This window comes from Corvus moneduloides, chromosome W, assembly GCF_009650955.1.
Source record: "Corvus moneduloides isolate bCorMon1 chromosome W, bCorMon1.pri, whole genome shotgun sequence".
Classification (NCBI taxonomy): Eukaryota; Metazoa; Chordata; class Aves; order Passeriformes; family Corvidae; genus Corvus; species Corvus moneduloides.
Window position 1 is genome coordinate 2,755,849 of NC_045510.1, and position 15,110 is coordinate 2,770,958.

The 15,110-nt window shown below is 49.8% G+C and overlaps 1 protein-coding gene across 1 annotated transcript; it reads left to right on the plus strand.

The window, feature by feature from the left end:
- The first annotated feature begins 11,699 nt into the window (after positions 1-11,699).
- LOC116437359 lies at positions 11,700-13,491 on the plus strand. Its single transcript, XM_032095029.1, has 2 exons — positions 11,700-12,893; positions 13,196-13,491. Exons 1-2 carry the CDS (start codon positions 12,143-12,145, stop codon positions 13,489-13,491), a joined length of 1,047 nt encoding a protein of 348 aa, XP_031950920.1. The 5' UTR covers positions 11,700-12,142.
- Positions 13,492-15,110: the final 1,619 nt, after the last annotated feature.

Genomic DNA, 15,110 nt, shown 5'->3' on the forward strand with positions numbered 1-15,110 from the left:
AAAGAGGCTGACCAGGGGCTCGGGAAACCCTTTCTCTGTCCCCTCAGGGCCCCTCTCCCAGGGCTACATGGAAGGGGGAGGAGACCCCGACATTTCACCCGTTTATTTTTAACAAAAAGACATGTAAAACTTAACATTGAAAACAACTGGATAAACATAACAAGAACAGTTTTAAAACAATACAAGCCTCCCTCCTGAGTCTTTAAATGTCCAAACAGATTCTCTGGAACATCTTAAGGCTGACAGAAGGGAGACAGAACTCTCTGAGCATGCTTTCTGGGGAAACTGAGGCAGGAGAGGGTTTAATTTCTTCCCTCCCCCTTTTCATCCCCCACTCTGCATTGGAAAGGGATTTTTGGGGAAACAATTGTAATAGGTATGGTTTTGTGAGGGAAACCATGGATGGAAAAACGGATTGGGAATACACTGGGGGTAATAGGACATAGGGTAAAAGGGAAAGGTGGGATTAGGAAAGGAAGACTGTAGGGGGGGCCTACAATGGAGATATTGTCTAACATGACTACGATTTTTAGCATATATACTGCCTTTCACAGGAACACCATCAGGCCCAGTGCTTGTAACCCTTTTCTACCTTGTATAATTTTGAATTCCACTACCTCTCCATCTCCCAGGCTTGGTATGCATTTTTCAGGGTTATTCTTTTTAATAGCAGTTCTATGAACGAATATGTCTTGCTGGTTGTCACATCTTGTTATAAAACCATAATTTTGTTTAACATTATACCATTTTACTATTCCTAAAACCTTAGCTACGATGATACTTTCCTTTTTCCAAGTGGCTGCTGTTTTCTGTCTCGCTGCGTTCTTGCTTTCTCTTTCGGTCGCTCCCGCGTTGGAATTGCCAGGGCTGCTAGTGCTGCTGGGGCCGCCGGAGCTGCTTGTGCCTGCGCCCTCTTCCCGGGGTTGCATTCTGGGCCGGGCCGCGCCACGCCGCTCAGTTGTCCGTGCGTCACCTCCTCTGGGTGCAGCTTCGCTGCCGCTGCCAGGCACTGCAGCCACGTCTCGGCCAGGCCCCCGAGCGATTACTTCCCCGTGCCCTGCTCCAGTGCGCGTTTCAGCTGGGCGCGGCTCTGCTCCCCCGCCACCAGCCGCCGCCTGCGCGCTGCCGCTCTCGGTCGAGGGTTCACGGGGCTCGCTCCTCCACATGCTGCAGGGGGCCGGGCGGGCACCGCCTGGTCGCTCCTCTACTGCTGCGCCTCACTCCGCCGCCGACACTGCGGCTCGCGTGGCTCCGCCCGCACATGGGAACTGCCTCGCTGCTGCTCGCAAAGCGCTCGGCCCATGTGGCATGGGTCGCACGGTCCCTGAGGCAGGCTTCCCTTCGCCAGGACACAGCTGACATTGCTCAACAGTCTCGGTAATTAAATAATATTCACGAAAATATTCTTCCATCGGCATATATTTTGACTCAAAAATTAACTGTGTCCAAACAGTGTTCCAAAAGTCTTTGTTAAGAATTAAATCCCAAGAAACATAGAAAAGGTTCTTAAACAACCATGCCAGGAAGTGTTTCAGTTCTTTTTGAGCTTGAATTAAGCTAAAATTTACAAATCGTTGTTCAAGAATCTTTTCAAGTTTAAGATAAATGTCCATATGCGGCTCTGAGAGCCAAGAGTCTTCCCACGGTTCCTCCATAGTTTAGATATGAAATAGCAAAACAAAAACGAGAAGAGGAATCCAAAGTTTCTAGGGTTTACTCACACATATCAGTCACTTAGGGATCGGGGATCGTTCTGCCCGCAATTCACCACCATTATGTTGCAGTAGGGATACTGTAACACACGTGTATCAAACCAGGAGGACCGTGGAAAAGAAATATATATGGACAGATTGTTGATAGATGTTTCAGAGATGTTTATCTCCCCAGCCGCATGGCCGGGCTCTCCTGAGGAACTCTCTAGTCACGGGCCCGACGGTCCTTACCCACGCAGGCAAGCACAAAACAACCAATGGCAAAAGAGGCTGACCAGGGGCTCAGGAAACCCTTTCTCTGTCCCCTCAGGGCCCCACTCCCAGGGCTACATGGCAGGGGGAGGAGACCCCGACACCAAGCCACAAGAACTGATGGCAAAAATTATCATGAAGGGTAGAGCAAGGCTCCGCACCCTGGCAGGATGTGACTTTGCATGCATCTACTTACCCGTAACAACAGACTCATTAGATCACCTGCTCCAAAATAATATAAATTTACAATTTGCATTAGACAGTTACTCAGGCCAAATATCACATCATTACCCAAAACATCAATTGTTTAATCTGGCATTCTCTTTTATTCCTCGAGAAATTCAAAGTTAAAAACCCCTTGATGCTCTAACCATTTTTACCGATAGCTCGGGGAAATCTAAAAGGTCAGTTCTGACATGGAAAGTCCCCAAGACGCAAAAGTGAGAATCTGACGTCAAGGTAATCCAGGGGTCACCACACATAGATGAACTGGCAGCCGTCGTCAGAGCATTTGAGAGGTTCAAAGAACCCTTTAATTTGGTCACAGACTCAGCATATGTAGCTGGAGTAACTGTGAGAGCAGAATATGCGCTCCTAAAAGAAGTTTCAAACAAGAAAATTTATGATCTGCTCTCAAAGCTGATATATCTGGTTTCCCACAGAGAGCATCCCTATTTTGTCATGCATGTGAGGTCACATACAAACCTGCCAGGATTTATTGCAGAGGGTAATAGTAGAGCAGATGCCCTGGCTATGCCAGCAGACATAGTTTTATCAGTCGACTTACCAAAGCTCCCCCAAGTTTTTGAACAGGCAAAATTGAGCCATGCCATGTACCATCAAAATATTCCTGCTGTTATCCGCATGTTCCACCGATCGCGGACACAGGCAAAAGCAATAGTGGCAACATGTCCCAACTGCCAGAAGCTACAGCTTCCATCACTGGGCATGGGGGTCAATCCCAGAGGCATTAATAGCGGTGAAGTGTGGCAGATGGACGTTACACATTTCCCTGAATTTGGGAGATTAAAATATGTTCATGTTTCTATTGATACCTTCTCTGGTGCTATGTATGCCTCTGCACATGCAGGTGAAAAAGGCTAAAGACGTTGAAAAACTTCTTGTCCGAGCCTTTGCTGTGCTTGGTGTACCTGAGGAGATAAAAACTGATAATGGGCCTGCCTACATCTCTCAAGAGTTCAAAAACTTTCGTCAGCAGTGGGGATTTTGACATGTCACAGGTATTCCTCACTCCCCAACTGGACAGGGCATTGTTGAACGTGCCCACCAAACTCTTAAACGAATGTTGCTGCAACAATCAGGAACCACCAAACTCAATTGACCCGTTCTCTGACTCAGCAAATCCTTGTTTACAATAAATTTCCTGAACGGCTCCTTTGAGGATCCGAACCCTCCGATCTATCGTCAGTTCCAGAACACCAGGAGACAGAAACTGAAAGAAAATCCAGAAGTCCTGATTCGGGACCCAGAGACTCAAAAGATCCAGGGACCGTACAAACTTATAACTTGGAGACGTGGATACGCCAGCGTATCCACCCCTCAGGGATTGAGGGGAATCCCCCGCAAATGGGTAAAACCTTATGTTACTTCCACAAAGGTCAAGGAGGTCAAAACTGCCTCCTGGAGGAGACACTGTAAGAAAAATTCTGATTTTTTGCCTCCATTTGAGCTCTTTGCACTGGATTTTGATGTTAATCCCATAAATTAAGTTATGCTGTTTGCACTCACATTTTGTACTTTATTTTGTAGTTCCTCGTCCTGATACCCCATACCATAGATGTCCTGACTAACCTCCTGAGTTTTCTAACTGCGGGACTGGTTTAAAGACATCTTGGGTAGTGTCGGGTTGTCGGGTCGGTGGATTTCAATTATGTTTTGCACTATTGTTTTATTACTGTTTTGTGCACTATAAGACAGTTACTCAGGGTTACAGCCCCGCTTTAAAGAAAAACATATGGGGAATTGTTGCTGCCTGCCTCCAAGGTTCAGCCTGGCCCCAGGACTGCCGAGGCATGTCCGGACTTGTCTCTGCCATGTGCTCTGAATCCCCTTTGTTCAAAGCACAGGTAAAACTTGAAAGTAGCACGGACTCCCCCGAAACAGAGTCCGATTGGCTGGTTGCCATGGGTCCACCCCCTGCTCTCCCCTTTCCCGTCCCCCAAATAAAGTCGGCATTGCAGCTTGCTCCGCCCCTCTTGCTCCTGCCTCTCTTCTGTGAACAGTCTCTCCCGTCTCTCTTGGGACAGGAGGAATAAAGAAAACCGGAATACAGGCATGGAGTCTGGGCTATATTTCTACTCTTTGCTTCTGCCTTGACAACAGCTTTATAGCTAACACTTTCCGCGTATCGGAGCTGCCGAGTCACTGGATTTCTCATGCCATCTCTCTAGGCAGCCTGAGGCTTTCCAGAGCAGAGACTGGCAAATCTGCCGACTGAGCGAGCAGTGACTTTTGTCAGCGTACCTGCCCATGGACTTACCTGGGACTCTGCATCAGCGAATGGACCGTCATGCCCCAGCGGCTTGCCATCAAAGATAACCCAAAGATTCTTAGGGATCTGCACCAGCTGTGTGGCTCTATCAGCTGGGTCAGTCCTCTGCTGGGACTAACGACAGAAGGTCTAGCTCTGCTGTTCAACCTCCTGAAAGCCTGCGAGGACCTGGACTCCCCCTGAGCCATCACAGAGGAAGCTCGAGGGTCCATTGAAAAGGTACAGCTTGCCCTGTCTTCTTGCCAGGCCCACCGGACCAGCCCGGAACTGCCCCTTAGTTTTATCATCTTGGGTAAGTCACCCAAGTTGCATGGGCTGATTTTTCAGTGGGATGTCGCACAAAAAGACCCTCTTCCTATAATAGAGTAGGTCTTCTTGTCATATCAGCCATTAAAAACTATCACCACACCACAGGAGCGGATGGCACAGCTGATTATGAAAGCCAGAGCACATCTCCGTACCCTTGCAGGGTGTGAATTCACATGCATTTATTTGCCATTGAAAACTGTTGTCCTGGAGCACCTGCTCCAGACAAATGAACACCTCCTGAGGCCATGAAAATTTTTTTGCCTTTTCTTTTATACCCCTGTGTGGGGTATGCCCAGCCCCCGCCCTGGAGGGACGACTGCTAAGAGATTTTGCAATCGCCCAGCAGGACTCCCTGGAAAGGCAACCACCTTGGTCACATCGAGGAAAGGTAGACCCACAATCCTTTGGGAGACAGTATGCAGATCATTCTGTAACCCATTGGTCTGTCCCAGACCCTCTGTAATCCATTGGTCCCCTACTGATCCCCTGTATCCCTATAAAGGCAAGCTCCCCCAAGCCCCTCGAGAGAGAGAGCCCGTCCCTGGCTTCCCCCTTCGCCGGAGGGGACCCATAATAAAGCTACCTTCGTGCGGAACCAGCCACACGAGCCATCTCGTCTCTCTCTGATCTGGTTTGGCCTAGAGGCTGCCCTACAGAGCTGTGCTGAAACCACGAGCTGATAATCACTAAAGAGCTGATAGCCTCTGCAAGGGCCCCTCTGCCAGCAGCTGAGAGGAAGACACCGGATCTCGGGAAGGCGATTCCTTTCGGGACCATCTCCCCAGACTGGTCATCTCTTCCTGGGTCACAGCCTCGGACCCCATCACCAGCTGTAAGAACTGGCGCCCGAACAGCCTTGGACCCCGGACCTGGCCTGAGCTGCATCTTGATCGCCAAGACAGAACCAGCCGTTCGTGTGCCGCTCCTCTGAAGATAGACCTACGTTTTAGCAGGCCTTTTGGACGGGGACAGTTCAAGACCCTCACTTCCCACCTAGGACCGAAGTCCCTGAGGATCGGACTGCCAGACCACCCCTCCAGCAGACCTTTCCAGGAGCCAGCCCCACCAGAAAACGGGGTTTATAAGTTTAAATTCGGGGCTCTCCTCTCACGCGCATTTTAAGTAATTTTGGTGGTTTTTTTCTCTTTTTCTGCTGAGGGAGGAACTAAGATGGGACATAGGCAAGCTAAACCCAGCCTTTCCCGAACTGAGAGAGACCTATACCCCCTTCTTCTGACCCTTCTCTTAAAATCTGACTTTAAATTCCGTAAAGGCATTCTTTCTAAGAAAAATCTTAAATCTTTCAGTAATTGAATATCTCTAAATTTCCCTGATGCTACCACAGATTCTGTTCTTTCTGATTCATTCTGGGACAGTGTGGGGAACAAACTGTATTCCTCTCAAGCCTGGGGAAACCTCTCTCTTTCCAAATTCATTCCTTTATTTCATTTACTGGTTAAAATGTGTCGTGCGAAAACCCCCCCTCAGCCAAACCCCTTCTCTGCCCTTCCCCCCTCCCACCCCCCCTCTCCGCCTCTGGCAATGGCCAGCCAGAGTGCGGACTATGCCAGCCGCCCCGACCTTGGCCCGGCCGGGGTGCCAGCCCCCCACTCCCCTTCCCCAATCCCCTGTTCCCGGCGGTCCTCCCGTGCCCAGCCCCCCCCCGCTCGCCCCCTCGGTTCCGCTGTCACCCCCCAGGCAGCGCACGCGGCACCCATCCCAGACCCATCCCCCCTCCCCGGGATGGATGCCTCTGAGCCCCCCCAGCCCCATCTCCCTGTGCCCCTGGTATCCCGCAACCCTCCCCGCACAACACCACCCTTCCCCCTCTCGCACCGGCCTGCGGTGCCTCTGACCGCCCCCACCCCACTGCGTCCCTGCTCCACGCGGTCCTGCAAGCCACCCCGCCGCTGCTGCCCCCCCCCGCACCCACGGAGCAAGCATGGTACAACACAGGACCGGTCCCGCAGAGCTCCGCGCACACACTGTGGGGCACGGAACAGCTGTCACACCCCCCGCCAGCGTCTGCCCCTCTCGTCGCTGGTGGAACGCAGCTATCCTCAGCACTGCCCCAGGCTATCGCCCATAGAATGGAACCTCCCTCGCCCCTTCCCCCACCGCAAATGGCCCTGACACCCTGGAAGGCGCCGGAAAACCCGCTCCCCCCGCCCCCAGCTGCATCTCACGCAATCCCTGCTGATGGTCCCCCTCTCCCTGCACCCCCCCTCCCCCTACCACGGGTTCTTGCACAATCCCCATTCCCCCCGCTGCTGCGCTAGAGCCCACCGCCCCCCCACACCCTCCTTTCGCCCATCCCGACTCCACATGGAATTGTGAAACCAGCACTACCTTTAACCCGACCCCCCCCAAACGACCTCTCCACCCACATGCTGTCACAACAGAACCCCTTCCTACCCCTCAAACTACCCCCGACCCCCCGCTATTCCCGCCCCGGATAAAGGAAAGCCGGCATTTCAAAAACGCTGCGCTACGCCCCCTGTATCCCAGCTCCGCCCTGCCACAGCTTATTCCTCCTGTTCAGATGACAGTAGCAGCAGCTCGGACTCTGAATCTGAAGACCGATGGGCACAGACACGCAGGGAAGCGAACCGGGAGGGAGATTGGGAGTTGGCTAAGAAAATTTCAGCCTTTCCAGTCATTACAGGGAGAGGGAGGAGGGGTGGTCCAACTAGAAAAACATGGGAACCTATTCCATACAAAGAAGTCAAAGAGCTTTGCAAGGCAGCAAAAGAACATGGGAGAGGGTCACATTTCTTTAGAAACTTATTGGAAGCCACTTTCTCTGCCTATACATTAGTACCACATGATATTAAAACCATTAATAATTGCGTCCTTTCCCCTGCCGAATATATGTTATGGGAAAGGCATTGGAAAAGACATTTAAAAACACTGTCTGACACTTATGCTAAAGATGCAAATCAGACAGATTGGACAATAGAACCACTGGCTGGAGAAGGTGACCTCCAAAAACCCCTAGATCAAGCTACAACCTTACCTGAAGTAGCATTACAAGACATAGCTATTGCAGCTAAGACATCGCTGTTTCTTACCCTTGATGATTCTGTTCCTACACGATATTTCTCTAACATGAAACAGTCAGCAAATGAAAGCTTCATTCAGTTTGTTGATCATTTAAAAGCTAGCTTAGAAAAACAGATAGAAAGTCCGGATGGACGAAAGGAACTTTTGGGTAAACTTGCCATGGTAAATGCTAACGAACAATGTAAGAATATCTTGAGGGCCCTACCCATGGACACAGAACCCACAATAGAACAAATGATAGAGACCTGTACTAGACACATCCACAGAAAACACAATGACTCAAGCAGTTTTAAAGGGCATCACAGAGGGAGTTTCCAGTGCATTTGCTGCAGCAGTCTCTAAGGAGAATGCCCGCTGTTTCTATTGTGGCGAACTTGGACACTTTATAAAGGACTGCCCACAAAGGTCACCCACCCAGGACCGTCGTGCCGCCTACCAAAGGCACCAGAGACAGCAACAGCACCAGCAGCGTCCAAAAAACTTCTATCGGAGCGCGGTGTCAAGGCCCCGCGCCCAGACAACAAATCAAAGGCCCTACTACCCTGCCCCAGCTGTGAACTCCACATCGGACCACCGAGAGCAGACAACTGGACCTTACCTGGCACCATCATCCCAGGCGATCCCAGAACACATGAGAAGGATCCAACACACGGAGCGCTACCGATCGGAACGAGACGCCAACTGGTAACATCACTGCCATTTAACTTTGTTGACAAGCGTTTTTATCGTATTCCCACAGGAAAGTATGGACCACATGACGGCCCATGGGACATTCTTATCCTAAGCGATACCATCCATGGTCCAGAACAACTCTTTGTATTACCTGAGATACAAACAGTGCACCCTGGATAAGAGATTCTTGTTCAGCTTTGCTGCACGGACACACCTTTCTTTCTCCCACAGGGAACACCGATTGCTCAAGCTTTTTTACTTCCACAGAACCGCCCAGAACAGCTTCCTCTCAATCCTACAGCAATGTGGATAGAGATAGCGGGCTCAAACAAACCGACCATTGAGTGCAGCTTGCTCTGTAAAGGAGAGAGGATCTACCACCCAGGGATGCTGGACACCGGAGCAGACGTGACCATCATCGCCCGCTCCGAGTGGCCAGGGAATTGGGAACTGGAGCCAGTGGCAGGTATGATCTCCGGGATTGGTGGAGTTGCAGTATCCATGAGAAGCAAACGAAATGTTGTCATCGAAGGACCCGAGGGCAAGATAGCGACCACCCGACCATTCGTGGTAAGAGCCCCCATCACCCTATGGGGCAGAGACCTTCTATCCCAGTGGGGTGCCACTCTTACCATTCCCAGCCAGGATTTCTGACTGGGGCCACTGAGAAACGCACTCTGCCATCTACTCCCCCGCTCACCTGGAAGACTGACAACCCAAAATGGACAAGGCAGTGGCCCCTTGAAAAAGAAAAACTCAGCGCGCAGGAAGCCCTGGTGGAAGAGCAACTTGCCAAAGATATCACCGAGACCACCAGCCCTTGGAATTCCCCTGTCTTTGTACTGAAAAAGCCCAGCACAAACAAATGGAGACTACTCCATGACCTACGAAAGATCAATGAGGTCATTGAAGACATGGGCCCCCTCCAACCTGGCCTGCCATCGCCATCGATGCTGCCCCGAGACTGGCTGCTGGCCATCATAGACATTAAAGACTGTTTCTTTAACATCCCGCTCCATCCCCAGGATGCACCACGGTTCGCCTTCTCCATCCCCTCTCTTAACGAACAAGCCCCACTCAGAAGATATCATTGGCTCGTCCTCCCACAAGGCATGAAGAACAGCTCGCCCATCTGCCAGTGGTACATCGCCCACATTCTGTCCCCCATCAGGAGCCTATTCCCAGAAGCAATCATTTACCACTATATGGATGACATACTAATCTGTGCATCAGAAAAAACTTACTTGGACAGAACTCTTAAAAAGACAATTGAAGCCATAGAAGAAGCAGGGTTTGAGATTCGTGAGGACAAAGTGCAGCACTCTAGCCCATGGACTTACCTTGGCCTCCAGATCCGTGAGAGAACCATCGTACCCCAGCAACTTGCCATCAAAGAGGATCCCAAAACCCTAAGGGACTTACACAGCCTGTGCAGATCCATAAATTGGATACCCCCCCTACTGGGAGTCACAACAGAAGACCTCACTCCCCTCTTCAACCTCCTCCACAGCAGCAAAGACTTGGACTCTCCATGCGCCCTCACACCTGAAGCCCGAGATACCATCACCAAAGTCCAAGAAGCCCTTTCACGCCAAGCCCATCGCGTTGAACCCAGCCTGCCTCTTCAGTTTGCAGTTTTAGGTAAAGCTCCCCGTTTCCACGGACTGATCTTCCAATGGGACCCTAAACTCAGAGACTCTTTACTGATACTTGAATGGGTCTTCACAAGCCATCAACCTACAAAGACACTAACCACCTTCCAAGAAGTAATGGCACATTTAATAAAAAAGGCCAGAACTCATCTCCGCTCTCTTGCAGGGTGTGAGTTCACATGCATATACTTGCCATTGACCACTGAAGATCTGAAGCTGTTGCTCCGGACCAATGAGAGCCTCCAGTTAGCCCTAGATAGCTACACAGGCCAAATTTCCATTCACATGCCAAAACATAGACTTTTCTACCTTGATGCAGCTTTTAAATTGATTCCAAAATTAATCCAAAGTAGAAAACCTCTCAAAGCTCTGACCATCTTTACAGATGGCTCTGGTTCATCACATCGGTCTGTCATGACATGGAGACAACCCAATACCCAGAAATGGGAATCTGATATCCAAATAGTAGAGGGATCTCCACAGATTGCTGAATTAGCAGCTGTTGTCAGAGCCTTTGAGAAGTTTAAAGATGAACCTTTTAATTTGGTCACAGATTCGGCTTATGTCGCTGGCATAGCTATGAGGGCTGAACATGCTTTTCTAAAAGAGGTCTCCAATCAAAAATTATACCAATTGGTTTCTACATTAATTCATTTAATCTCGCACAGAAAACAGCCTTACTACATTATGCATGTGAGGTCACACACTGACCTCCCTGGTCCCATTGCCGAAGGGAACAGGAGAGCAGATGCACTGGCCATGCCAGCAGAGACTGCAAACGTCCCTGACATCTTTGCCCAGGTGAAGTTGTCACATGCATTTTTTCACCAAAACATTCCTGCCCTTGTCAGAATGTTCAGGCTCTCAAAAGATCAAGCAAAAGCTATCATTGCAACGTGCCCGAACTGCCAGAACTACCAAATACCATCTATGGGTACCAGAGTCAACCCCCGTGGTCTGAACAGCTGCCAATTATGGCAAACTGATGTAACCCACTTCCCATCCTTTGGGAGATCCAAATATGTGCACGTGTCAGTTGACACATTTTCTGGGGCAGTGTTTGCGTCAGCCCATGCAGGGGAAAGTGCCATCCACATCATCAAGCATTTTCTCCTTGCCTTCGCCACCCTGGGAGTCCCTGAAGAAATCAAAACAGATAATGGGCCTGCCTACACCTCTCACAAGTTAAAAGATTTCTTCAACCAATGGGGGATAAAACACAAGACAGGCATACCTAGCAATCCCACAGGACAATCCATCGTAGAAAGGACCCACCAAACCCTCAAAAGAGTCCTCAACCAGCAACGGAGAGAAACAGAAATCTTGTCTCCTGTTGAAAGACTCTGTAAGGCTCTCTATGTCATTAACTTCCTAAATGGTACATCGTCAGAGCCTGACCCCCCAGTACTCCGCCACTTCTCAAATTCAACTCAAGCTAAGCTCACGGAGAAGCCACCAGTGCTGGTGAAGGACCCTGAATCACACCAGGTCTCTGGGCCCTTCCAATTGATTACCTGGGGGAGGCTACGCCTGTGTCCAGCTACCATCTGGCCCGAAGTGGTTCCCAGGAAAAAGTATTAAACCATACTTAGGCCCTACAAACACTGCTACCACAAACACCAAGAACTCTCCTGAGACAAATACAGGACCTCCCCAAAACCAGACCAGCTCTGCATGGAGACAAAAACATCGCCAGATGCCCACCAACCAGGAAAAAGATCGTCCCACCACACGGCAGCAGACGAAACAGAAAGCTGAACAAGAAGCTACAGCAAAAAGTCAAGCCGTAGGCCAGACACAGCCTGAAAAAGCTGATCCTTAGTTTATATGTTATCACCCCTTGTTACCCCAAAATATCCCCTTCCCTCAACCCTTGTCAAACCTCCCTAAACCCCAAAAGCTCCCCTCTCACCACAAAGCTAACAAATCTCGCTTATATTCCCTCTCAGAAGCCCCATCCCTGCCTAAAGATGAAATGTATCTATGTTGATGCTGTCCTCACCCCTGCCTTGATGTTCATCGCCGTACCACATGCCTTCAGCTGGCTTGTCCCACAGCCTAGCCATAATGTTTGGGTGACCCTAGCAAAGACACTCAATCAAGACAATCTGTGCCTGTCCATGGGCAGCGTAGACAACCCACTCTCTACGTGCCTGGTAGGAATTCCTTTAGTAGCAGATGATTGGCCCATCACTAACTCAGAGCTCCTCCTCACCACAGGTAAGAGGCCCAACCCAGTAGACACTTGGGATGAGTGGACAAAGATTCTGCCAAATGCTCGAGATGAACCCCAAGAATTAAACCTGCTGGGGTCCTCCAAAGCAACATATTGTGTCAAATTTTATTTTAGACTGCAAAGCCAATGCTGGACAGGGATTGACCAAGCAAAAAACACATACAGAAAAGACATATCACCATTTAACAAAGCCTATAATAGTCAAGATTGGTGCAATTACACCAGCCACGTACTCTCTGTGTCCACTCTCCACCCAAAAGTGTTACCCCGGGGAGTGTTTCTTGTCTGTGGTGACAGAGTATGGGCCGGGATCCCCTCACGCCTCCAAGGAGGCCCCTGTAGCCTTGGCAAGCTTTCTACTCTCACCTCAAATATTACATTGTTACATAATTGGAGACAAACAGACACATCAACACATCAAAAGAGATCCTTTGCTGAGTTTGACGAAAGTTGTGACAGCCACATTTACAATTGGAATAAGGCAGGACTGTTGGGGTCCCTCCCCCTGCCATGGAGCCCTGGGAGAGGGGCCCTGAGGGGATGCACGGGGTTTCCCTGCCCCTGCTCAGCCTTGTTCCCCATTGGTTGGTTTGTGTTCCCCTGCACGGGCAAAAAGAACCCTTGGTCAGGACTGTAACAGTTCCTGGGCAGAGTCCCGGCCATGCGGCTGGAGAAATAAACATCTCTCTGAAACAGCTATCAAGAGTGTGTCTGCCCATATATATTTCCTTTCCACGGGACTCCTGGTTTGATATATGTATGTTGCAGTATCCCCACTGCAACACAGGACAAGTTGCAGCTTCCGTGTTCACCCCTTGGTTAGCTGCACTCAAGGCCCTTGGGGATATCAATCACCTAGGGTGTTGGCTAAGCAAACAGGCCAATGCGACATCTGCTGCCTTGAGCAATCTTTTAAGAGATGAGGAGACTACCAGACACGCAACCCTACAGAATCGAGTAGCAATAGACTACCTACTGCTTGCCCACGGACATGGCTGCCAAGATTTGAAGGGATGTGCTGCTTCAATCTTTCTTCGCACTCAACATCCATCCAGGCAAACATCCAGAAATTACAAGAACTAGTAAAAGACCTAAAAGTAGATAAGAGCCTAGACTGGGTCAATGACCTTTTTGGACGATGGGGAATTACGGGATGGATTGCATCTTTGATTAAGGGAGCTTTGTGGGTATTCATTGTAATTATTACTGTGTTACTTATGTTCTCTTGCCTCCTACGTTGCTGCAGAAAGGCTGCTGGGAATGCCTTTTTAATAAATACAGAAGGGGGAGCTGTGGGGTATGCGCAGCCCCCGCCCTGGAGGGACGACTGCTGAGATAAGAGATTTTGCAATCGCCCAGCAGGACTCCCTGGAAAGGCAACCGCTCCTTTGGGTCATGGCGAGGAAAGGTAGACCCACAATCCTTTGGGAGACAGTATGCAGATCATTCTGTAACCCATTGGTCTGTCCCAGACCCTCTGTAATCCATTGGTCCCCTACTGATCCCCTGTATCCCTATAAAGGCAAGCTCCCCCAAGCCCCTCGAGAGAGAGAGCCCGTCCCTGGCTTCCCCCTTCGCCGGAGGGGACCCATAATAAAGCTACCTTCGTGCGGAACCAGCCACACGAGCCTTCTCGTCTCTCTCTGATCTGGTTTGGCCTAGAGGCTGCCCTGCAGAGCTGAGCTGAAACCACGAGCTGATAATCACTAAAGAGCTGATAGCCTCTGCAAGGGCCCCTCTGCCAGCAGCTGAGAGGAAGACACCGGATCTCGGGAAGGCGATTCCTTTCGGGACCATGTCCCCGGACCGGTCATCTCTTCCTGTGTCACAGCCTCGGACCCCATCACCAGCTGTAATACCCCTGTTATACTTTTTTTACAACTTCTGTATTCTTAGTGCTTTTTTCCCTACATTCTTGGACTTGTTTGTCAAACTAAGAGAATAAACATTTTAGAAGCTTCATAGCTAGGGATCAGTGTGCCCCAGACCACAAGGTCCTCTCCAGAACACATTCTGTAAACTAAGATAGAACCATCCAGAGGAAGGCTCCTTGGGGAGGGGGGCTCACTCGAGCCTCTCATTGGGGAATGTTTGATAGATATGCTAATTAGTAAGACCTATAATGTTATACCCGATCTTTTGGGGTGGGCATTTTGGCGGGGTGCATTTCGATGCATATGACCTGGGCGTGTGCACCTAAGGATCCTTACAATAAATACCAAGGTAAAATCCCTTTTCCCCTTCTAACCGTATATGACTCTTGATTTTAAGATCAGGAAAAGGCATCACTCCAGTTTGCTCTGGACAGATACTCTGGCAAAGTCTCAAGTCACAATCCAAAACATAAATTGTTCAATTCGGCATTTCATTTGGCTCCAGAAGAACTTCAAAGTCGAACCCCTCTCAAAGCTCTGACAGTCTTAATGTATGGTTCAGAAAGTTCCCACAAATCTGTGATGACTTGGAAGGATCCCAGGACGCAGATGTGGGAGTCTGATGTCCAGGTAGTGGATGGTTCCCCACAGATTGCAGAACTGGCAGCCGTAGTTAGAGCTTTCAAGAGGTTCGAGGAACCTATTAATTTGGTGACAGATTCAGCTTATGTAGCCGGAGTAATTGCCAGAGCAGAGCACTCTTTCTTAAAGGACGTGTCTAACCCTAAATTGTATGGATTGCTTTTGAAGCGTGTTTTTCTACTCTCC

What these genes read in the sequence shown, in the direction of transcription:
- LOC116437359 (XM_032095029.1), top strand. Translation starts at nt 12,143, where the DNA reads ATGAAATGTATCTATGTTGATGCTGTCCTCACCCCTGCCTTGATGTTC. An exon ending in TTACAATTGGAATAAGGCAG is followed by an intron (nt 12,894 to 13,195) that starts GACTGTTGGGGT and finishes ACTGCAACACAG; the next exon opens with GACAAGTTGCAGCTTCCGTG.